Here is a 25349-nt window from a genome sequence, read left to right on the forward strand (position 1 = left end):
ACTGTCCTCCCATTGTTATCAATTGCTCGAGCGGGCACCTTACTGTGTTTGGCATATCGAATACGCCACAGTTAGCTTGCCAGGCTTTGCCTATTAACAGTAGAAAAAAATGACATGGATATCATAAATTGCAGAGCATAAATAAAATGATAAAATTCTGCAATTTCATTACTGAGCCAACTGCAACTATAAGCAGACTAACATTCACGTAGTTCGATGCCCCCTCAGCAACTTCCAACAATGTTCACACTGAAAAAGCTGTATTGCAGAGTATTAAAAAAAAGTGTCAAAGTCCAAACATGATTGTAATGATCTATTGCAACAAGCACTGGGAACTTACCTCCATCCCTTGATTAATTGCTAATTTTGCCACTCGCATTGCAACAGGTCCCTAGAATTCAAATTAAAGGCAGATTTCAGTTGTGACCCTTTGCAAATGATGTTCTAAATCTCAGTGAAATTCAGAAATTCCATTTCTGGTTCATGCCATAGCAGCAATAATGGTTGTGAGAGAGCTAAGGGAAATTTTATTTTAGGGGTCTTGCAGGCCTTTACTCAACGCCTGTAACGACTCTAACGCATTAGTAAGTGATTTTGATTTTGTAACACACTGCAGCACACAAATTCTAGATGCTAGGAGGTCAGCAGGTGGTATATGCCCAAGGCATGTGTGTGTCCGAGATATAGAGATAAGAAAAAGGGATAAAGGGTTTGGCACAATATACCCAGGGAAGCTTGGGCTGGAAAAAAAAGTAGGTGCTGCTGATTCCTATGGGGTTCGGACAGCTCCAGGTTCAAACACTGGCTCTGCGTCTCTCCTCTGTGGACATCAGTGAACAACCAGGCCCCGGCAGGTCATCAATGAGGCATCCTTCAGGCAATGCGCCTACTTCACCCGGCAGCTCTAGGCCATAGAATTCGTTAGGGTGTGTGAGGGGCAAAGAGAAAAGAACTGGGTGTTCTTGACCTAGCTTTAAGACATAAAACCCATGTCATAAAGTTTTAAGGGAAAGAAAGAAAACTGGAAGCCTGCCACAAGTGTGTGGGGGTGGAGGGCAGTTAAGACAGAGAAGGGAACAGTTAAGACCGTGATAGCTGGAAATGATCATTCTGGACAAGAGCTGAGTGTTGAAAGTAGGTAAAGGGATACACATCATGGCCTTTCAGTGCCTGTATTGCAAACTAGAATGCCCCAAAGAAAAGGCAGGGGCGGAGAGAGAAGAAAAGTACCTGTCGCAGGTGTGCGTATGTGTGTGTGTGTGTGTGTGGGGGGGGGGGGGGGAATGAGGGGAGGAGAAGGAGGGAAACTGGGGACACTGATGGTGGGAAATGTGCACTAGTGAAGGGACAGGTGTTGGAACACTGTATGACTGAAACCCAATCAAGAACAACCTTGTAACTGCGCATCTCACTATGATTCAATAAAAAAACTTAATCTATGACTTCGGATACCTTTAATCCTTCTCTAGAGGAGACAGCGAGCAAACCTCACTGGATTTACCTGAGGTAAGAATTCCTTGGCGAGGTCCAAGGCCTTCCTGTAGGCAGCATCCCCCTCCTGGTTCTGCTCCAGGACGTGGCTGACCAGGCCGACCGCCTTGGCCTCCTGTCCGTCAAGCACACGTGCCGAGAAGATGAGCTCTTTGGCCAGGGCCATCCCGATGGCGCGCGGCAGCCGCTGAGTGCCCCCTGCAGGTGGGCGAGAGAGCAGAGGGACGGTGCGATGACCTTGACAGGCAATGTCCCCGGGTTTCACAGCTAGCTAGACCCCGAAAATTCAGACACCGGCATGAGTCACTGGGAAGCTACTTGGAGACAATCTCATTTCTCAGTTTATGGAATCAATCACTTGGCTGTCTTGCTGCTGTGAAACAGCACCTACATTTTTTTAGCTGAATCCACAATCATAAATAAGACAGACAGTGCTGGGCAAGGGCCACTGTCCATCAGAAAATTCGCCAGAGAAATGACGATTGAAGGAAGCCTGGCATTTTTCTTTTAGCTTACACACAGTTTAAAACTGGAGAAATTCAACTCGGGCATTTTTGTTAAAATAAACTGTAAACGAATCTTAATGCAATTAACATGAATACAGCCAGGAAAACATTTTTGTCCTGGTAATATTTCTTATTTTTCTCCCCCCAGTAAAAATAGTAATGGGCCCCTGATATTCTACTCCGGCAGATCCATCTACCTGCTGAATGTTCTGGTGACAGGATGAAACTGAACTAAATAACAGAAACTGGAGCGAAGTAACACAGATTAAGCTTTAGTTTCTATGAACTAAAATACAAGAATAGCTGTAACGCTAGAAATTAATCTCAATGTTCTCTTTAAAATGGACAGAGGCTGCTCTGGGCACTGCTGGCCAGGAGACCGAACAGTGGCTGTCTGCCAAATCTCAGAAGGGAAAGCAAATTCATCGTTGGCTTGGGCCCAAATGTACGTACTTTCTCTTTCTGTCTTAGTCAACAGCATATAAAACCTGGCCGGGTGACTTATTAAACAAATCGCCTCATAACTGGAAACCAACTACAGGTAGACTTTTAGACGCAACACACTCATTTGCCAAAGACCCCATCAGCCTATATGATGAACTCTTCAGACAAAGAAGTCTTTCTTTCAAATAACTTTAAAAGGAAAAAAAAAAACTCTTGTCTCTATCAAAAGTGGGAAAACAACAGCAAAAAAATAGGATACAAGAAAGCCCATTTTCCTTTAGTGATAAAGTTCATTCCTACCAACAGTAAAAGTAACAAGTATGATCACATCCCGAGAACAAAGCTGAAGAACAAAAGAGGGAGGGGGTGGAAAAAAAAAAGAACAAAGGAGGGAAAAGAACCCGTGAAACAAAAACTGTAAGAGAATATTCAAAGAAAAAGAAGACAGAGAAGTAGAAAGGTATCCCATACTCATGGGCTGGATGAACTAATATCATCAGAAAGTCCAAGTATTGCCCACAACAGTCTAGATTCAATGCAAATCCTATCAAAGCCCCAAGGAAATTTTTCAAGGGAAAAAACCATACAATTCTAAAATGTGTATTTTAGAATATACATGACAGTGAATATATGTTTTGATTGTCTGAACTATGTGAACAGGAGTTCTTACTACCAAAAATGCCTGCAAGTACAGACAGATTGAAGAAAGAGATTTGAATAAATGCAACTGGGCCCTGGAAAGAAAATACACTGAGTAAATAAGGTAGAAGGGCTGGGTGGGCTAAGCTCCCCACTCAAGACCAATAACCAAAACACGAAATGCCTATGAGTAGCCCAAGTGATCCTGAGAGAAAAGGAAGAAACAGAAGTATGACCTGCCCTGAGTTCAAACCATAGGACGTGCAACAGTAATCAAAACCAGATGATACTGAAACAAAAACACAAGGAGGCCAATAGAAGGGCGGGGGGTGGGGGGGGGGGCGGCGGGTGGAGGGGGGGAGCCCAGAAACACACCCACACAATGAGGATGTCTAAGTTAGCACAAAGAAGTCAGGACATACAATGGAACAAGGAAAGTCTCCTCAACAAACGGAGCTGGAAACATTCAACATCTCTGTCAAAAAAGCAAAATGGAGTGCAGGTAAGTGTTGGATAAATAAATAAATAAATAAATTGGCCCTCCCGTTGATCGTCGATTTGCTCGAGCGGGCCCAGTAACGTCTCCATTGGAGACTTGTTGTTACTGTGTCTGGCATATCGAATACTCTCGGTAGCTTGCCGGGCTCTCCGAGAGGGGCGGAGGAATCGAACTCGGGTCGGCCATGTTGGCCGCGTGTAAGGCGAACGCCCTACACGCTGTGCTATCGCTCCCCAGGATATCCTTGGCCCTCCCGCAGGTCCACTGAGTTACTCCCACAACAGAGTCCCTGAGGCACACCCACTTCCATCAAGCACTAATAATCCTATATTGTTTTTCTCTTTTCTTGATGTCATTGGATGGTTTATTTAGTAATGTCCTTTTTGTATCGACGCAGGAAAACAGTTGATGCTGTGTTTTTGTAACACGGGAGTTAATTGACTCCAAATAGTATTTACTCCTCGGCATCCATATTTACTTGACGTAAGCCTCAGTCGCCCTTTATTCCTAGCACTCCAAAAGCAGGGTCCAGACCAAGAGACTGGATGGACCCAGGGCAAGCTGTAAGCTACCCTGGCATCAAAAGGAGACAAGCAAAGCACCCTAAGTATAAGGTAAGAGCAAGGTCATAGACCCAAAAAGAAGTAACTGAATAAGGACCCTGCTGGGGTTAGAAAGACTAACTTGGCCTGAGGACTGTGGTCTGGAATATATAGTGAGATGTCCCCAGGAAGAGCCAACCTTTAATTTAATAGATCTCTTACTGTGTTCATACAAAATGACTAGAGATATTATAAGAAGTAAATTTACTATGATTGTGTAAATGGATTACTAGCTAAGGAAAGGAGAAAGCATACACCCTGGATGGAATCCCGCCTTGAGCGGATCTCCTGGTAATCTAGAGAGCTGAGCCCTCACGTGAGATTTTTGTCCTCGAGCTGATTTTCTAAAGGAGTGGCTTTCCCTCTGTTCGTTGTTAGGACACTGTTCAACCCCACCTTTGTGTACCCCACCCTTCATGATTCCTATAAAACTATGCTGTAAGGTGTTAAGAGGGAACTAAAATGTTGAAGACTAGTAGGATGAGAACTGAGACTTTGAAGACTTTGGAACTTTGGGGATAGAAGGAGGCCTAGATGATGACGATGACTGGAAGTAGAGGACTATGATGCAGCGACGGCAAGATGAGGAAGAAAATGTAATGAGGATAAGGACTTTGGGGTCTGCGAGGAGACTAGGATGATGGAACTATGATGGCTGGGACTATGACCAAAACTACGATTATGATTGCATAGTAGGGGAGAGATTGGATTACACTGGGAGGAGAGAGAAATAAACTGTCTATGGATCAGCCTGAGGCCCAGTTCTGATCTCCATTCCCCGATCTTCACACATCCCATGTCCTTGCCAGGCCTGGGGAGTTGGCTCTCGGCCATCCGCTTGAGTCCCCGCAAGCCCATGCCTTTTTCTTTGAAATTCACATCTGGCATCCCTGTGCCTGGGCCTGAACCACCACCTGGTGGGCATCTAAAGGTAAGAACTGCATCGGTCAACCTCCACTTACAGAGGTGAGTGGGAGAACAAATTTTCAGGTTACTGAGACTTAAAAGTCCTAGCTGTATCCCCCCGTACCCCCAAAGGAGAGTGGAATAGTAGATTTTTCAGGGTGCTGGGAGTTAGATGGGGCAGACTCTGGGCCTCCCCGGGCTCTTCCAGTGCTCCTCAAGCCAGACTGAATGGGCCAAGCTATTTATGGATTTGATTCAGTATCTCTCCCACAGAACAGGGGACCCGGAATACTCTCCCACAGAACAGGGGACCCGGAAGACCACATTCCTGAGACCAACTCTCAGCCTGCTTTAAAGTAGTTTCTGAAATAAACCCAGGGTTCCTGGATGAAGGGACTCTAGAGACCAAGATTTGGAAAGAAGAAAAATGTCTACATGGGCTCTAAGGAAGGGACTAAGATTCGCATGGAATTCTGGGTTACAAGGGAGGCTGTTAATTTCATTCTCCTGTTTTGGAGAAGTATAGTAGAGGAGGAAAATATTAGGGATAAGACGCTCTCAGCTCCACCCATACCCAAGTCCCAAACGAGACTTACGTGTTTCCAGCAGAAACGCGTTCTCAAAGTAAAAATATTTCTGATGCTGGTGAATTAATGTTCCCTATTGAGATCCTCATCTCTTCCAAATAGCTCCACCTCCAGCGCATCAGATGAAAGTGATGCGGATGATGAGCCCACTGCCACTTTCTCAGATTCTGAGATTCCGAGAGTGGCTCGGTAGAGAAGGCTTCCCGCCTCTCACCCAAGCGGCCTCCAGACCGCTCGGGACGAGCTCCCAATTGCCCAGTCCAGCTAGAGGAGAAGCAGCCTCCATCTTATCAAGGGTTAAGAATGGATTCACTCAGCCATTTCAAAAAGGCCTGTACATCGTACCGACCGACATCTCTGTACTGTAAGGAGTATCTTATAAGATGTGTAACAGTGCCTATTAGGCACCCCAAGATTTTCCTCTGGTTGCTAAAACGTGCTTAAGCTCTTCTCAGTACATACAATGGAGGATGTGGTTCAGTGATGAGGCCAAGGCCAAACTTCATGACTTAGGTCATTCTGGACGAAAATTTTCAGGGATTAAATTGACTCATGAGATGTTAATAGGTGAAGGAACATGACACTGGTGGGTTGAAATTTCAATGTTTTGTGTTTTTCAAACAGGAAAGGGCTCGGAGATGCTGGGTAAGGGGAATGGTGTCCCGCGTGCCCATGCACCTTTTCTTGGAAACTCACGAATGAGAACTGAGAGAATCCTCTGAAATCAGGGATGTGAGACTGTCATTCTCGGGCAAATGTCAGGGGCCTGAGGTCACTGTCACTGAAGACCAAGGGACTGACAGAGGCAGGTAGGAGCTGGAGCTATTGATGGCAAAGCCCCAGAGACTCAGATAGGAGTTTCAGAACAAGCTGCCAAAGCTTTCAGCATCTGCCCTGTTTCAGCATCCCAACGCGCACTGCCCCCACTGAGGAATCCTGTGTAAGTGCAGCTGGGGGGGAAGACCCTTCCCATACGATTGTGGGGAAGACGGGGTCACAGCATTCTGCTGCTGTCCTGAGGCAGGAACATCAGGTCTGTGGGACTCTACTCCCTGGAATGAGAGTCCATGGGGGGGGGAGAGGGTCCTTGAACAGAGACATCCCACGTGGATGAGAACTGCAGGGGTGATGCGCGTAAGACTCCCCACCCCCAGGCCCAGTCTCTGGCCTGGGTTCCAAGGCTGCAGCCTGTGCTCTAGCTCTGGTTCTCTGGACTCGTCTGGATTTGGGGAACTTCCAGCAAAGTTCCTTTTGATTTGGGTATGTTTTCTGAAACTGCATGCTTTCCAACATCATGGATGAGACAATAACTTAACTGGTGGTTTTGCTGCTTTCTCAATAGAAAAAACAATCACTAGTTGAAACTGAACCTGAACGTGAGTTTGTCTGTTTCACTTTTTGCAAATAAAATCAATGGGTTCGGTCACCAATTTATTGAAACCTTGGCACTATCATGGAGGTTGAAAATTCTTGGGCAAACCAGAAAGACGATTCCTGGTTTTATGATGCTTATGGCTGAGGGGCAGAGAGAAAACAGCAGGGTAAGAGGAAAGGAGGTGATGCTGCTTTGGAAGGAACTGAGTGCAGAGGAAAGGTTCTAAGGCCCTGTCAAGATGATAAATTCAAACTTGGGTAGCTGGGAGGGACCTGGCGATAAAGGTGTGGCCACGTGTGACTGCCACCAGGGCGGCTACATGCAGATCAGGGAGCTCCCAGGGTGGAGAGTGGCTGTGTCTAAGGTTGGCTCAGGCTTGGTCCGTGCGAGGGAAAGGACTGCACCAATGGCAGGAGGATCTGAAGGAAGGTGAGGTCAGTGGGGCAGGGCTAAGCTCACAGCAGATGATAGTAGATGTCTGTACCTGAGTTACTCCACCGAGGGTATAAAGATTCTGGAGGGTTCCCAGATTGGAAAGACTCGCATCTTGAGAAAGACTAGATTACAGGGGTGAGGGCCCCCTGCTATTACTTAAGTACCCTGTAAGGGCAGAGGAGAATGAACATGAGAACACAGGTGAGCAAGGAAGGGGGGGGGGCATGAGGTACTGGGATCAAACCTGGATTGGCCACAAGCAAGGCCAGTGCCCCTCGTTGAAGCCTGGTGGGACTGTAATCGCCTCTCACTGACATCAGGCCACCTCGCCCTGGGGAGCTCAGGACGATGCTTCTTCCAGGAATGACACTGCTCTAAAATATCCTTCCTACAATTACCAGGTATCTCCGGGACACTGCCATGGCTACACGTGACACTGAGAGCTATGACGCCGCTCAGACCAGGACAGAAGCCACAAGGGCAAACCCTTTACACTACACACGGCCCAGGAGAAAGAGGTCACTATGCTGACCTTGCCAACACTCAAACCACCTGATGTGTGAGCCCCCAAGAGAGTTCAAGTATGTTCTTATTATGTAAACTCCGTGGAACAGAGTTTTGTTCTAGTACAAAAAAAAATGCCTCCAAGTACAGAGGGACTGAAGAAAGAGATCTCCATCTGTGTATTGGGGTCTGGATAGATCCCACCTAATACATAACCAAGAGAAAGCATGATTTATCTATTTTGTTTCCAAAACTCCTTGATCCTCAGGTCACGAGTCAGGAGTAGGGAAACGGGCTACACACATTTACGGAGACAAGGGACAGCGCTGGCTGACATTTGGCGGGAAGGAGGAAGTGAGTCCATATGTACACTACACTAACCACTTCCTACATAGTAACGTGTTTGATTTTTTTCACAGTCACCCAAGGAGGCAAAGGTGGAGAAGATCACTTTGCAATGAAGACATTCTCGCAAAGGACAGTGAGGTCCTACTTGATGAGGTGAGGAACAATGGTGAAAGAGAAACTGGTCGCAGGCCTGGTAGGCTGGAATGCTGGAAGGATGAGCACAGTCTCAGTCAAGCCCGTGCTGTGAGGCAGAGCCTGCCACGACACCAGCACAGATGGAAGGCTGAAGCCCAGTTTTGAGGACAGGATGAGATTCCGTACATTAAAAAAAAAAAAATGCTGAACACAGTTTCTCGAATCAGTTTTCTATATTTTAAAATCTGTAGACTAACTGACAGTCAGAGAATCTACCATTCTATTGGGGGAAAGTATATTCAAGGCCCAATCAAAAGTACCAACCAATTTTCCTAAACATCAATAAAACAGTTGGGGAAATTCTTCAAACTGGTATACAGAAGCCTATCATAACTTCTGTGTAGTATTTCACATCTAAAACAACAAGTACCTAATCACTGAACATTAACGAATTCATCAGGTGCACATTTGCATGCTTAAATGAATCTATTAGGACGGGATTCTGTTTCCTTACTCAAAACGGGATGTCATGAAAGTAAAGAATTTATAAACTTTCCAAGGGTCAAATGAGAAGTCTGTGATGGAGGTTAGGGTGAGACCTCTCAGGGCTCCGGAAGATGCGGAGTTCCTGACATGTGCCAAGACAGTGGAGGAGTGAGCAGAGACTCAGAACTAACGGCCGCTCTCTGGGTTCCCGGATTCTAAGAGCAGGTTGCTTGGAATCTGTGTCCAAAACCCTCCAGGCAGAAGGAGGGAACCCATCACATGGATGTCTGTCAGGTTTCTCTTGCCTGTGAGGAAAAGAATTTTATTTTCAATAATAAAAATGTAAGCTGTAACACTGATTTTTACAACGGCTGCTTCTATTCCAAATCAGGGTATTTCCTAGAATCTTCTAAAAGCGACAGGTAAGGTTTTTAATCTTTGAGACCCTCACGAGCATACAGATTCTAAGATTCTAACTCATTCCAGGCACTGGAAAGAACTGACAATATTCTCACTCAAATCAGGTGCCACTCAAATCATGCCAGCTCTCGCCAGGGAACTCACTGAGATTCATTCTGGGTCCTTCTGATAGGAGCTCAGTTCAATAGTTTTTGCTACCCTCTCATTCTCTAACATCACAATTGTTCTAAGCACACAACCCAGACCTTGAACCGGGAGCCCGGCGCTTTCAGTGAAATGGTTTCTGTTGCTGTTTTGCTTTTGGTTTGGGCAGCACTGTGCTGTACAGGACTGTCACTCACAGAACTTCCTGTGTAAAACACGGAGCTGTGTTTTGAAACACAACACTCCTCTCAGACCGTGGCCAAGCCTACCTATTCCAATGGTCGTGATATTTTTGATTTGCATCTTCTGCACACATACTCTCTGAACAACTCTGCATTAAGTCTCAAGGCTCCTCCTTCCCCAAACAGGATAAATAGGATGAGCATCAAGGATAAACATCAACAAGTGCCATAGGGAGTGAGTTCTTGGCCACTAGGACTCTCCAATGTGATGGTACCAGATCGTCAACTTTTCCATTTACCCTTAGACATCTAACTCCTTCACAAAGACATCCAGATTCACTACTTGGACTTGAAACGCGTCCTTGAAACTACAGGTGTCAATCAAAAATCCTGGGGACAGCTTTCTCAAGCCTTTCCCAAGGGTTGCAGGTGCTATCCTATCCACCCAGGCCGTGCTTCCCCCTGACTGTGGTCATGCTACATCCTCAATCTTCAGGAAGCTATTCCCAGCCCTGTGTTTGCAGCCTGGCAGTGGGAAGGAAGAAGAGAGAAGGGGAAGCGGGAGCTGTCAACAGAGTCACCAATTCTAACCAACAACTTCTGTTTTGTACCTCCCTGGCCTGGTCACAGCTCATAAGAACTGGGAAAGGTGGTCTTCTTCTACCTAAGTGCTTTGCAAACTGCACAGGGCATATGGCTAAAACGCTATTACTAATGGAAAACGAAAATCGAAAATGGGTATTAATGGTAGCAACTGCAAAGCTGTAAAACTGTGTTACAAAAATATCTGCATGCTTGTATTTCTTGGAAAGAATGTAAAAATGTTATTTTGGTTTCTGGGCTACACCCAGCGGTGCTCAGGGCTAACTTCCAGCTCTACGTTCAGTAATCACTCCTGATGGGGCTTGGGAAACCATATGGGATGCCCAGGATGGAATCTGGGTCAGCTGCGTGCAAGGAGAACGCCCCTACCCTCAGTACTATGGCTCTGGACCCTGGAAATATTTTTTTAAATGCCGAGTTCCTAGCCCCCAAATTTCTACCACTGAATCCACTATTTTGAGAAAGCACCAAGAAAACAACTTCTCTCTAGAGAGAAGTCTCCTAGGATTATACCACCCAAACCACAGTATTTTCAAGTAGCATCTTTACTGCAGCAGAAGATTAAACCGCAGTAAATTTGCTGTTGCCAGAAAAAGGGAACAAACATTTTCGAACTAGCCAGTTCCATCTTTCCTGCTGCCTGCAGACATGCAGACTCCCAGTGCCGGGGAAAGTGCGGACATTCTCCCCATCTGCAGACAGCCTAAAACCAAACAGATGCTACTGTTTCCTGACAGCTAATACATGCATTGAAAGAGTTAAAGAGAAGGTTGACATGTCACAATCAACAGCAATGCAATGTGCAGATGACTTAACCATTGGTTCAGGATAATAAATTATGTTTCTGTAATGTTTACAAGGTAGAAAATACCAAGTTTTGATTTCATTCTGGGGGGTTTTACATCTTAGTCTTTCTCTTTTCCCTTCTTAGGACTTCATGAAGACACAAGACAAACTTAGGCTGGCAACACTACCACTGTTATAAAATAAATGAATCAACACACGTATAAAAAAAAAATAAGCCCTAAACCTGGGGGAAGAAGGTGCTGGTAACATTTTTCAAACAGAAATTCGGGCAGATGTCTTATTAAGGACATTAGCTGATATGATTAGAAGAGGTTTTTTTTTTTTACTTCTAGAAGTAAATTTTCCTTTTATATCTTTTTTTTTTTTTTTTTTGCTTTCTGGGTCACACCTAGCAATGCTCAGGGGGTTACTTCTGGCGGTGCTTGGGGGACCATATGGGATGCCGGGGCTGAAACCCGGCGGCCGCGTGCAAGGCAAACGCCTACCCGCTGTGCTATCACTCCAGCCCCTACTTTTAAATCTTATTTAAAAAAAAAAATCTGGGGCTGGAGTGATACCACAGTGGGCAGGGCGCTTACCTTGCATGTGGCCGACGCGGGTTTAATTCCCAGCATCCTATATGGTCCCCTGAGCACCGCCAGGAATGATTCCTGTGTGCAGAGCCAGGAGTGATCCCTGAGCATTGCCAGGTGTAACCCAAAAAACTACAACAACAACAACAAAAAAATCAAAGTGATTGAACTGAGGACTCCTCAACTCAGGGGCCCGGGGCCACTCCCAGCAATTCTCAGGCAACCACTAGGCCCCATGAGAACCCCAGCTCTGCCAGGGGTCAGGTGGACCAGCCAGGCAGTGTGGGGGCTGAGGGCCTCGGAGCTCCACCTGCTGTGCCAAGGGTCACGTGCTGCCAGGACGGAGGCTGGGGTCACGCAGAGGCAGAAGCTCCTGCCCCTGACCCAGCTGCTGCCCCTTCTCTCACAAACTGGCTCCTTCAGTTTGCCTGTCACTGTCTCTCCTGGGGACTTTAGGAACCCCACCGTCTCCCTTCTGAGGGAACATCTCAGAGGCTCCTACTAAGCTCCACCCCCAAAGTCACCTTTCTGGCTCCTCACTTGTGCTTTACCCCAACAGCAGGTTTTTGTCCACGTTCTCCGCCCCCACGCCCAAACCTCACAGTCTGCTTTCGTTCTCTCAAAACCAACAAGGAGATAACTGGAAACCAGAAAACTATTCAGTGCTGATCTTTAAAACAAAGAGCAGGGACCTGAGTGATAACACAGAGGGGAGGGCGCTTGCCTTGCACATGGTCAGCCGATCCCCGGCATCCCATTCGGTCCCCCAAGTGCACTGTCAAGAGTGTTCCCTGAGCACTGAGCCAGGAGTAAGTCCTGAGCACCGCCAGTGTGGCCCCCAAACAAAAGCAACAGGAAAAATAAAATAAAATGCACGGGGGCTCGAGGTACAGGCACGCATGCTCCAACAGGATTTCATGAAACCTGGCCTTTGCTGTCTTCATTAAATTAAGGTCTTACAATGGTTGCAGAGGCACGTGGTCAATCCCCCATGTCCAGATGTCTTCTCTGAGAACATCTGGCTGTGAACAGATGGACAGTGGTCCTGCAAATGGGAATAACTTCGGTATTCTTGATTCAAAGCAGGTTCAGTGATGAAAATCAGCAGCCCCCTTGCTCACTGGCAGACATAAGTCCTGGGAGCACTTACAAATACTGTGTATGCAACTTAACAATTCTTTCTCGATGTTTCTCTGAGAATCCAATGGGGCAATGACTATTATTCTCCTCTGAACATCCAGACACCTCGAGAGGTGAGCAGGATGCCCAACTGTCAGCAGACAGTGAAAGATTGGGTGGGTGTCTCTGCACCAGCAGAGGGGGAAGACTGGGTGTCTCTCACCCGCAGAGGGGGAAGGTTGGGTGTCTCTCACCTGCAGAGGGACAAGGTTGGGTGTCTCTCACCCGCAGAGGGGGAAGGTTGGGTGTCTCTCACCTGCAGAGGGAGAAGGTTGGGTGTCTCTCACCCGCAGAGGGGGAAGGTTGGGTGTCTCTCACCTGCAGAGGGAGAAGGTTGGGTGTCTCTCACCCGCAGAGGGGGAAGGATGGGCGTGGCTGCACCCACAGAAGGGGAACGTTGGGTGTCTCTGCACCCGCAGAAGGGAAAGGTTAGGTGTCTCTCACCTGCAGAGGGGGAAGGTTGGGTGTCTCAGCACCCGCAGCCTCCCTCCCAGCACAGATCTAGGAAAGACCCTCAGTGGTACAGAGCTGTGGTGGGAGGCAGCCAGTCCAAGGACACACCTGGGGAATGGGAAGAAGACAACAGACTCAATCCTCCTTGCTGGTGTCTGTGAGGCAGGAACACAAGCAGAACAAAAGCTCAGTGGTCATGGCCATGGGGAAAAGATTGGTGGAGAGAAACGGACGTCCACTGAGGTTCTCTGGGCTGCCTGCCCGCACCCCGGCTTCTGCGGCTCTTCCCAAGCATTCTCACTCTCATGTTCTTTTTGACTTTTTAGGGCTGATGCAGTCGGAAGCAGCAGAGACACAAGACAACATGGAGCCGAATAAAGGTCCAAAGGCTGATGGGTCCAAAGAGAGACCCGCACACCAGGTCCCCACTTGCTGAGGTCTCCTGGACACACACCCCAGGTCCTTTCTTGATTCTGTTCCCCTCCCCAACCTTTTCACTTTAAACAACTGTAGCACTGTTCTCCAGTTGTTATTGATTTGCTCGAGCGGGCACCAGTAAAGTCTCCATTGTGAGACTTGTTACTGTGTTTGGCATATCGAATACACCATGGGGAGCTTGCCAGGCTCTGCCGTGTGGGCGGGTTACTTGCCAGGCTCTGTGAGAGGGCTGGAGGAATCGAACCTGAGTCGGCCTCATGCAAGGCAAATGCCCTACCCGCTGTGCTATCACTTTAAACAATAAAACAAGCAAATCAAAATGAGCATGATTCTTCCCAGTGGACGGAGCAATCAAGAACTAGTTGGCATTTCATTCGAAGAGCTATCAAACATTCGGGGAAATAATAATAACATGAGGTTTTGTCCTTTAGAAAACAAGTCAACAACTGTTTCCCATTAGAAAGGAGGGACGAACCCAACTCCAGAGCACGGCCAGGCAGGATGAAGCAACCTTAAGTGACTGGAAACATATTACTTTTGTGAAATATACCCAGCCTCCAGTCTGTTCTCAAAATTCTAAGCCACGTCGGTGAGAAAAAACAAAAAGCATGTCAAAACCATCTAACCACTCCTGACACTAAACAGGCCGTAGTAAAGCAGCTAAAATCTCTCCTAATCCAGCAAGGGGAAAATGCCAACACAGTCATGCTGAAGACGCATGTCTTCACCATACCTATAGCTTTTTCACACGCGGACGCTAACTTATAAAACCGATCCAATGGGCATTTAAAAAAATGTTCGCTGAACAGCCCTAACAGGGTAGAAATTAAAACAACGCAACAGTCACCATGAAATACTGGGCTGAAATGGCGCTAACATTAGTTGCCTACAAGCTTCTTTGTTGTTTGTTTTGCTCACTATTAATTAGCTTGCTCAGAAAAGAAGAGAACCTTCCCCAGCACACTGAAGAAACACATCTTTGGAAATAAATCAGTGTGTTATTTCAAACTACGTAAGGCACCTACGTAAGGCACAACCAGAAGGAAATCTATGGGAAATCAAATCTAAAGACCTCTGCATTCCCATCTCACGACCTCTCAAGGGCAGGGCAAGCAGTGACCTCATCCAGGCAGCCCCTGGCTGTGTCCTGCCGAGGAACCCAGAGGCCCCGCCTCAAAGTCTCTGGCTTCCTACCCCACCTCCAGAAGATTTGGACCCAGCAAGAATTGAGTACTCAAAAAAAAAAAAAAAAAAAAGAAGATGAAGAAGTCAATATTCCTACTCCAGCTAAGAGCAGTCAAATTTCTGTTACCATCAAATTAGAAACATGCTCTATGCCCTCAACAGATTACGAAGGAACTTCTCTCAAGAATGAAGTCTGAGATACAAATAGCAAAATCAATGGGTGAATAGTATTTCAAGGGAAAACTCTGTAAACACTGAAAATTCAGGATGCACTGAGTGTCTGTTTAAAACACATAAAATTGTTGGTTTTCCCGGGGAATATAACTGGCCTCTCTTTTAACCCATTAAATTCAACATAAACCAAGTTGAAAGACCAATGGAGGGAGGGAGGGGGGTGAGGAGAGAGAAAGTGGCACAGTCTTATGGCACAGTTGTGGCAAGTGGGGGGGGGTGGAGAGAGAGAGAGAGAGAGAGAATGAGGGGGCTGGTGGGGGAGAGATGTGGTGGGAATGACAGGCTGAGGCCTGGCTCACACTCAGAGACCATGTGGAACAAATCTCAAGGGTCAGTCCCACATAAATTCCCCTCCCATTTTAAGGGAAGGCGTGTTGAGGCACAAGTGGAGATGAAGAGACACTTCCCAAAGTAGACACACATACGGATGGCAAACAGGCATACGAAAAAGTGCTCACTGTAACTCAAGGTTAGGGATATGCAAGTCAAAACAACACTGAGAAATCCTTTCACACCAGTGAGAATGGCACATACCCAAAAGTACAGAAACAGCCCATACTGGTGCACTGTGGTGAGGCAGACAGGGTGGTGGGAATGTCATCTGGGTCAGCCTCTATGGCAAGCAATTTGGAGAATAATCCAGAAACAGGTATAGAACTTCCCTATGATCCTGCAACCAACACCACTTCTTGACATCTACCCCCAAACACAAGAGTATTCATTTAGAAGGATATATGCATGCCTATGTTCACTGCAGCATTTAGCTACTCGTCAAGATACAGAAACAACCCAAATGCCTAACTGCAGGTGAATGGATTAAGAAATTGTAGCATGCATACATAATGGAATATACCATGTAGCTCTAAGAAAGAGCAAAATAATGCAATTTCCCCCAACACAGATGGAACTAGAGTTTCATCATCCTGAGTAAAGGCAGTAAGAGGGAAAAGGGTAAACATAGAATGATCTCTCTCATAGGTGGGACTTACAGATAAGGGAACAACAAAGGGCCAGAGGCAGCACAATGGGAGAAGCCACCCACACAGTGAGCTTAGAGGAGGGGGCAGGAGGGCAGGGCACTGGAGGGTGTGAGGGAGGGAGGTGGTGGTACACTGGTGATGGGTGTGGTGCTGGGATTATGTGCATGAGACACCATCATTAACAATATTATAAATCATAGAATTTCAATTTAAAAAGCATATAAAAAGATAATCATAAATTAATCATCTTTAAGGGAGGTGTGCAGGCAGTGCAGTGGGAAACTTACCAATCTGAGCACCTGAGATGAGCTCCCCTCCACAGAGAGCGCTGTGTTGCCTTGTATCAACTCATCAGTAAGGTGAAGAAAAAGAGGCCAAAATTATGCTGATGGCCAACTCACTGCCCACCTTCCACACTAGGAAAGGGTTTCACGAGAGCGCAGAAACCCAGCCAGCACCACGGGAAGCAAATAATGGGATCAGGAGCAGGAAAAAGCCCCAGTGAGGGCCAAGATGGACAGGGAGCCTCAGCCGATGGAGCAAACACCAACTGGCGCCAAGGAATGACCTTGCTGACGCCTCCAGCCTCCTCCTGACACGGGACTGTCAGCATCCTCCACGCTGAGAGGACACCGAGGCCTGGCATCGGGGTCAGAGGCAGGAGCCAGAGCTGTGCCGCTGAATGAGGGAGACGCCCCCTGCCCCCAGCCCTGTCCCCGGCCTCTTGCCCATCCCTCTGTGGCTGGAGGTGTGGGCTGGGGACAAAAGGACAGCAGGAGACACAAGCACCATCTGCATCCAGACTCGCAGAGGAAGCACTGGGGAACGCCTTCAGGAAGCCGTGCCTGCATCTCTGTCATCCCCCAGACTCCTGATCTCCTTCCTCCGTCAGACAGGAAATCAGGCCACACGGGCCAGCTCTCGGGCAACACTCCCTCACTGCAGGGGAGAACAAAATGATAAAACCTTGGGAGAGCCCACAGAGATGGTACAATAAGCCCACCAGCATCCTTCTGCCTTGACACAAGGCGAACAAGAAGCCCCTCGCTGAGGAAAGCATGGCACAGAGCGAACTGAAGCACACTTTTGTCTCAGGAGGGAGAGGCTGCGCATCCAACAACTAACTACGGCACCTTTGGTCCCGGCACCCCACATCACCAGCCACAAAGCCGAGACAAAGTTACGGAAGACAAGCACAGAGTGGGCTGGAAGGCAGAGCTGGAGGGGCGTAGACGAACCCGGATCCCGAGTACTTGCCTGACTTAGTGTGTGGGGCCCCGGGGTCATTCCCTGACACAGAGAAACAGCTGACACGGCTAGGGAGAGTGGCTTTTCATTCATCCCAGGAACTGGCCAGACATCAAATACCCGTAGCCTGTCCAGCCTCTCTTCTCTCGGCCAAGACATCAGAGCTCCCTGAGCTAAGTCCTCTATCTGCTGACTCCACTTACTCTCCCCCAAGCCCCCATCCCTCAGCCCCTTCCGAATCTTCCCTTTATAAACGCCCTATTCCCCCAGCTCCCAGAGGCATCGCCATATACTCCAGGCTCCCTGATCTTACAACACGCCTTACTGACCACTCCCTCCACCTACCACGGCCCCGCCAGCAACTCACAACCTCATACAGGCCACACTGTCTTCCTGACCTTCTCCTGCAGCGTTCCGGGTGAAGTAACTCTTCTACAGGAAACCTCTGGGGCTACGGAATGGCGCCACTCGGTCAGTCCTGGTGCCAGAGAGCCTCCTGACCCGCTCATGGGCACGCGTGGTCATTCCTCCCTCGAGGACCACGCTCTGCTCACGTGCATAGGCAGCCCTCCTCGCCGGGGTCCCCACTCCACGGAGGTCTCGGGCCCTGCCCTGGCCTCATCCATCGAAACTAATGACCTCAGAGAAGGATGAAACAAACCCTCCAGTTTTTGCCGTGAGCAGGAGACTGAGTCGCCACGTGACTACCATTATTTTCTCTTTACAATGACATCTCCTGCTGCCAACCTTTCTGTGACTATGAACACACTGCCCTCGAATTCACTGGAACAGCACACGTCAAGACACTGCCCTTCAGTTGCACAACACCGGGTACGTGAAGAATACAATGGCAGTGAGTGGAAGGAGGGGAGGTGGGGACGGCACTGGTCTCATATGAACCCCGGTGCCCCCTCAGGAGTGATACCTGAGCACAGCGCCAGGAGTAAGCCCTGAGTACTCTTGGTACGGCCCCTAAACACACAAAAACCAAAACATAATGGCATAAATCAACACTTCAAAAATGATCTTGGCTCACCTACGTGGGGCAATATTGTGGTTTCCATTTAAATGAGCAGGTTTCATAAAAAGACCCACCGCATGTTTTATTACTCTGAGAAGGCATTATTTCTCATGATGAAAAGCAAGGGATATTTTAGGTTGCAAAAAAAAATAGCATTTGTTTTAGAGGAAGAAAACTGGCTGAAAAGCCCTAGGTTTAAAAAAAAAAATCTGACATTTCTCAAATTATTTTTACAAGTTTTCCCTTGAGACAAAGAAATACAACAGTCAATTTTTGGATTAAACCCAAGCATAGTACAAAAGGAATATGAGATCACGGGCTGCCCAGGCATAAGAACAGGCTGCTCTGGTACATGGCTCCCCAGGCCAGCACAGTGGACAGTGACCCTGCCATCCCTCTCGGCCCCTACACAGCAGTGGCCAGAGGACCCAGGACCTTTCCAAAGCAGACTGCCCTGAGTCCACCTGGTCCTGGGGTGGGCAGCCAAGTGGGCAGAGACCTAGCTCCGCCCAGGACCCGGCCCATTGTGGCCCAAAGGCTCGGGAATCATTGACCTGGTGCAGCTCAGGTCAGGCCTTGGGGCCGGCCCTCCCGCAGCAGGGCTATGGGACAGAAAAGGCAGGGATATGGCGTCTAGGGGAGCAACTGCTGTAAGTTGGGAGCCCAACTGTGTGGAGGGTTTGTGTAATCTCCCTTGGGAATTCAGTTAATCCCGGTGAGCACAGGATGCTCGGGTCCACCCTAAGCAAAGCCAGGAGACAGAGCTGACAGACCCTGCGGGCAAGACACTAGCGGTCCCAAGCTGTGGTCTCCCAGAGGGAGCCGACCCCTGGGGTCTGTCCTCTAGGGCCAAGGCACTCACACAGGGCCTATCCCCACTGCCTGTCCACTCCATTCACCATCCGACTGTAGCTGGGAGTCAGGAGGAGAGGGACAGACATAGAGTGACTGAATTCATTTGCTGGATATAGACAAAACATAGTGTGTGACTATCATCCAAAGACAGCAGAAACAGGGACAGAAATATCGCTACTATTTCCCCAAATACCAAGGGCCACCATCCATCACTATGCAGAAAAATGCACAACTTAACACAGAATAACGAACTGCAGCACGCAAGGGATAAAGGGAGAGATTTTTAGGGCAATCAGGTAAAAGGAGGATAAATGTTATCCTCAAAGGAGCAGAAACTGGATCAGAGCCAACCCCACTGCACAGAAATCACTGAGCAGCAGGATTCCTCGAAGGACAGAGGACGTGCCCACCCAACTAGCCCACTGCAAAAATGGACATATACTTAAAGAATGAAGGCAAATAGACTGGTTCATTCAGGCAACAGGGCCGCATTTGTACCACTAATATTCCAAGAGTAACGCAACACATTTCATGGGGTTTAAAGCAGAAGGCAGCCAATCGTAGAGGGAAAATTATTTTTGCAGATATATATATGTGTATATATACATATACATATATATATATAGCACAGTGGTAGGGCGTTTGCCTTGCGTGCAGCTGGCCCAGCAGAGCTGGGTCCGATTCCTCCGCCCCTCTCTGAGTGCCCAGCAGTTACCAGAGTATCTCGCCCGCATGGCAAAGCCTGGCAAGCTACCCATGACATATTCAATATGCCGAACAGTAACAACAAATCTCACAATGGAGAGGTTATTGGGCCCGCTCGAGCAAGTTGATGAACAACTAACAACAGGAGCACTGTGCTTGATAGAACATATATTACCTTTCCTCTAAGAAAACGTTTTTGGATCATTTTCAGCAGTTTATTCATAACAAAAAATACAAATTATTCTGGTTCTGCTTTGGGGTTTGGGGTGGTGGGATTGGTGTTCAAATATTAAATCTGTCTCTGTCACTATCCTCCCATTGTTCATCGATTTGCTCGAGCAGGCCCAGTAAAGTCTCTATTGTGAGACTTGTTACTGTGTTTGGCTACAGTGCTATTTTATTATTTTGTTACATCTTTTTTTTTTTTTTTTTTAGTTTTTGCTTTTTAGGTCACACCTGGCAATGTACAGGGGTTACTGCTGGCTCTGCACTCAGGAGTTACTCCAGGCGGTGCTCAGGGGACCATATGGGATGCTGGGAATCGAACCCAGGTCGGCCGCGTGCGAGGCAAACGCCCTACCCGCTGTGCTATCACTCCAGCCTCTACAGTGCTACTTTATAGGAATAAAATTAAATTTAGAAATGTGAAGACAAAACCATGAGAGAAAAAGATGAAACTACAGCCACTGTTCTGTAAGTATGCATCTATCTGAAAGCAGATTTCATTATTTATTTAGTTTACTTCATTTGGGGGCCACACACACCTGGAAATTCTCAGGGGTTAATTACTCCTGGCTCTGTGCTCAGGAACCACTCTTGGCCTTTCCTGGAGAATCGGTATGGGATGCCAGGGATGGAACCTAGGTCAGCTATGTGCAAGGCAAATGCCCTGAGATCAGATTTTAAAGCCATTGTGGGATGGATTCTTAATAACCAGGGTCTAAAAAGGACTCAAAAATGTATAAATCATTAGAACTCATATAGGTAATTACAAATAAACATTTTTTAAAAACCAGCACTGTAGCACTGCCCTCCCGTTATTCATCGATTTGCTTGAGAGGGCACCAGTAACATTTCCATTGTGAAACTTGTTACTGTTTTTGGCATATGGAATACACCACAGGGAGCTTAAAGAAATATATAACTCTTAAGAATTTTTTCATTGAGGGGCTGGAGGGATAGCACAGCGGGTAGGATGCTTGCCTTGCACATGGTTGAACCAGGTTCGATTCCCAGCATCCCATATGGTCCCCCAAGCACCACCAGGAGTAATTCCTGAGTGCAGAGCCAGGAGTAACACCTGAGCATCACCTGGTGTGACCAAAAAAAAAAAAAAAATTTTTTTTTCTCATCCTGGGAGGATCCTCCCAATTGGGACCCATGGTGGTGGAAAATGGGCACTGGTAGAAGGATGGGTGTTTGATCATTGTACAATTGAAACCCAAGCATAAAAATTTGTAAATCTACAACTGTACCTCATGGTGTTTCACTAACAAAAATTTTTAAAATATATATATATATATATATATATATATATATAAATGATGGAGAATGGGCACTGGTGGAGGGATGGGTACTGGATCATTGTATAACTGAAACCCAAGCACAAAAATTTCTAAGTCTACAACTGTGCCTCATAGTGTTTCACTAATAAAAAAAATTTTTTTTTCATTGAATTAATTCCTTTTTTTTTCCCCCCCAGGGGGAGAGGTTTGTGCTACTGCTCAGGGCTTGCCCCTGGCTCTGTGCTCAGGGATCACCTGGTGCTGAGCTTGCTGGGGACTGAAACAGGGCTAGAGCATGCAAGGCAGGCATCTGCCCACTAGACCAGCTCTGAACCCTAGGAACTACTTCTTAATATACAGCAAATTACCAAGAACTGAGTGAGAGCTCTACTTAATGAGAAGGAGGGGAAAGCTGTGAATAATTAAAAATTCATATAGCCCCAGGGGACCAGAAATTCCTACCCCAAAATGCTGCCACACAAGGACCATTTTGACCTGATGGGACTGAGGAGGAGCAGCACGAGGAGGAGATCTGGAACCCCAGCACAAATGTGCTGACGGAGCTTCCCGAGGATGTCCCAGCGCTGGCAGGGGGGACGCCCCCTCCAGCACCCGGAAAGGGCAGTCGCAGCGTCAGAGCCTTTTACAAAAGGAGCCTATGCCCAAAAGCTTCCTCATCACTCTCCGTAACTACACACCCCACCCTCCCCAAAGTCCCAAGCCCCATTTCCTTGGCTTCCTAGAAGGGCAGATAAGCCTCCAACTTCGAGCCACTGGGTTTTCCCCATGTGTAAGCATATTCATAAGATATCTGTTCTCTTGTTAATCTTTTGTCATTTTAATTTCCCGTGCCCCAATCAAGGAACGTAGGAGGGCAGGGGATGAGGCTTCCTTCCCTGGAAAGGGGAGGGTTGTTTGGGGTTTCTCAGTGCTGAGCAGTGCTCAGGTTTCCCCCTGGCTCTGTACTCAAGGACCACTCCCGACGGTGCACGGAGGACCACAGGTGGTGCCTGAGATCTAAGCCAGGGGGGCCACGTGCAAGGCCAGCACCCAACCTGCTGTACTATTATTGCTCCACCTGGTCTGGCTTCTTCCCCTGGAGGCAAGTGTTTAAATACACACTGTAGTACTGTCCTCCTGTTGTTCACTGATTTGCTCGAGCGGGCCCAGTAACGTCTCCATCGTGAGACTTGTTGTTACTGTGTTTGGCATATGGAATATGCCACGGGGAGCTTGCCAGGCTTTGCCATGCGGGCGAGATACTCTCGGTAGCTTGCCGGGTTCTCCGAGAGGGGCGGAGGAATTGAACCCGGCTCGGCCCGGCCAGCGGCTTGCAAGGCAAACGCCCTATCGCTCTGCTATCGCTCCATTCACAAATTGCCACCTGCACTGACCAAGAAAAATCCTAGGTACACAATATAAAAATGCCCTTGCTACCATAATGCCCCAAAGCAGAGAGAGAGTAAGAAGGAAATTGTCTGCCATAGAGGCAGGGGGAGGGGTAGGATAGGGGTGGCGGGGAGGATGCTGGGGACATTGGTAGTGGAAAATGTGCACTGGTGGAGGGATGGGTGTTGGATCATTGTATGACTGAAACTCAAACATGAACGCTTTAGTGACTGCATCTCATGGTGATTCAATAAAAAAAATTCTAAAAACAAAAATGCCCTTGCTCATCGGTCAGAAGCAAATCTTGTCCAAAGCAGTGCTTCTTTGGACAGACAATTAGAAGAAAGATGCTGCTTCACGTGCAGGAAAGCTGGCCCAGGAGTCAGCCCCTGCGTTCGACTGTCAGATCCGACTCAGAGACACACTAGGAAGAACTGTGAAATGACAAATGCACAGCGTGCTGACGGGGAGGGTGCCGGGGACTGAACCAGGGTCGGCCGAATGCACAGGAGCCCTTTAGCCCCTGAGCTTTCTCTCTGTCCAGCCCCGTCCAGGGGTTTTCACCGGCATTAAGCTAAAGACAAGCCACATGAAGCAGCCAAAGCGGGGCCGCTGAGGATCCCAGCAGTTTGCGCAGGAAGAGCAGAGACTGTTCAGCTGCAGAAGCAACCACGCCCTTCCCAGATGGATCACGGAGCAAACAGACTGTGCTTTTTAAGAAAATGTCAAGCTGTTGTCTAAATCGGTCGTTCCATCTTCAGTCCCCATGTGCGGTGCGAGTTCCAGATGTTCCACTCTCGGGCCGGGGCGTGGCGGGGCCGTTCCTCTCCCAGATGTCAGCCACACCTGCATTTCCTACACATCTTCACACCTCCTGGGTGTCTTCAAGCAGCCACACACCAACCTCCAGTGAAGTGGCTTCTCAAACCTCTCTCGATTATTTTTCAGTTTTATTTTCTTACCGCTGAGCTCTGAGTTTCTGGAGGCTTCTGGACACAGATCTCTGCTTCCTCAGTCTTGAATCGATCTTTCTGTTTTTTTTTTTTTTCTTAACAGTGTCTTTTAACAACAGATATTCTTAATTTTGATCACGTCTAATATTTCCATTTTCTTCCTCATTGGGCCTGTGCTCTGGCACCTTTTATTTTTGTTTATGGTTCGTACACTGCAACTCCGGCTCTGCACTCAGGAATTACTCCTGACAGATTCAGGGACCATATGGGATGTCGGGGATCAAATCTGGAACACCCGTGTGCAAAGCAAATGCCCCACCCCACCGTACCCCAGCCCCTGCTGTGGTATCTTAGCTGAGAACTTTTAGAAGAACACTAATAGTTTTCCCAAAATTTTGTCGAGCAGTTTTCTATTTTCAGGTTATTACTGATGCAATCTGATTTGCTTTTTTACAATAGGTGATAGATCCAATCTGGCATTTTTGATAAGCAAACAAAAATCTTAATTGAAGAGATTCTTCCCCGGTGAGCGGCTTTACACCCAGATTTTATCATTTCTAAATTGTTATTACTATTTCTATCTCTAAGGGACCTAGGGGCAGTGTCTTCAAATAAGGTACCACCCTTTACTCTAAAATATCTCAAAAAAGTTAGAACTAGATGGGCTCAGAGATGTGGAACTCCTTCCTTGCAGGCTGATAGTCACATAATGAACCCAGAACCATCACACGTGCTGGCGCAAGCTTGCAAGGCGACGAGTGGCTGCCATGCCCTGCCACAGGGGCCTGATTCTCAGTGGGCACTCATACAGTGTGGGAACACCGGGCCGGGAGGAGTCACTCCTGGCAGGGACACGTGACAAGCACCACAGGGACCTGAGTGGGCCCTGTCAGCAGCATGTAGTACCTCAGGGAAAGAGAGTAGCCTCCGCCCACAGGTGTAAGAACTGTGACTGTGAAGAACGAAGCCTCAGGGAGCACCAAAGCGAAGCGTTCGAGCTCCACGGCCTGACATGGAAACCCCTGGGCGGGCCCCATGGCCAAATCTCCCTCCCCTCAGCACCACTACCACCACCACCACAAGGGGAAGGGAGAAGCAGCTCACCTAAAAATGGAAAAGAGGGGCCAAAGTGACAGTCTAGCTGGGAAAACATCCGCCTGGCATGCAGCTGACCCACATTCTATCCTCATACCCCATATGATGCCCTGTGCACAACCAGGAGTGATCCCTGAGTGCAGTCAGGAGTAAGTCCTGAGCACTGCAAGGTGTGCCCCCCCGCCCCCCCGCACAAAACACCAAAACAACAGAAATATAAGTAAAAGCATACATTCCTAATCATGTTGGCTTTCTGACAACAGACACCCAGTTCTAGAAGCTGGCGGAAGGTAGGAAATGGCCTCAGAGAGAGCAGGACGAGCAATTTCAAGCACTGACAAGCACGCCTTACCCCGCTGACCCCGACTGTGGAACACCAGTGTCCCTGTCCTCCCCCATCCCCCCCCCACACACACCCCTCCGG

The 25349-nt window shown here is 47.8% G+C and overlaps 1 protein-coding gene across 2 annotated transcripts in view; it reads right to left on the minus strand.

The window, feature by feature from the left end:
- AUH (AU RNA binding methylglutaconyl-CoA hydratase) overlaps positions 1–25349 on the minus strand; it is a 148450-nt gene that overhangs the window by 6746 nt on the left and 116355 nt on the right. For both annotated transcript variants that reach the window (XM_056127077.1, XM_056127076.1), the window contains 2 exons: positions 1502–1689; positions 341–391 (listed from right to left, as the gene is read on the minus strand). In XM_056127077.1, coding sequence (XP_055983052.1) covers positions 341–391; positions 1502–1689 — 239 coding nt within the window. The remainder of the gene's footprint in view (positions 1–340; positions 392–1501; positions 1690–25349) is intronic.

Source organism: Sorex fumeus, unplaced genomic scaffold (genome assembly GCF_029834395.1).
Source record: "Sorex fumeus unplaced genomic scaffold, SorFum_2.1 ptg000063l, whole genome shotgun sequence".
Classification (NCBI taxonomy): domain Eukaryota; kingdom Metazoa; phylum Chordata; class Mammalia; order Eulipotyphla; family Soricidae; genus Sorex; species Sorex fumeus.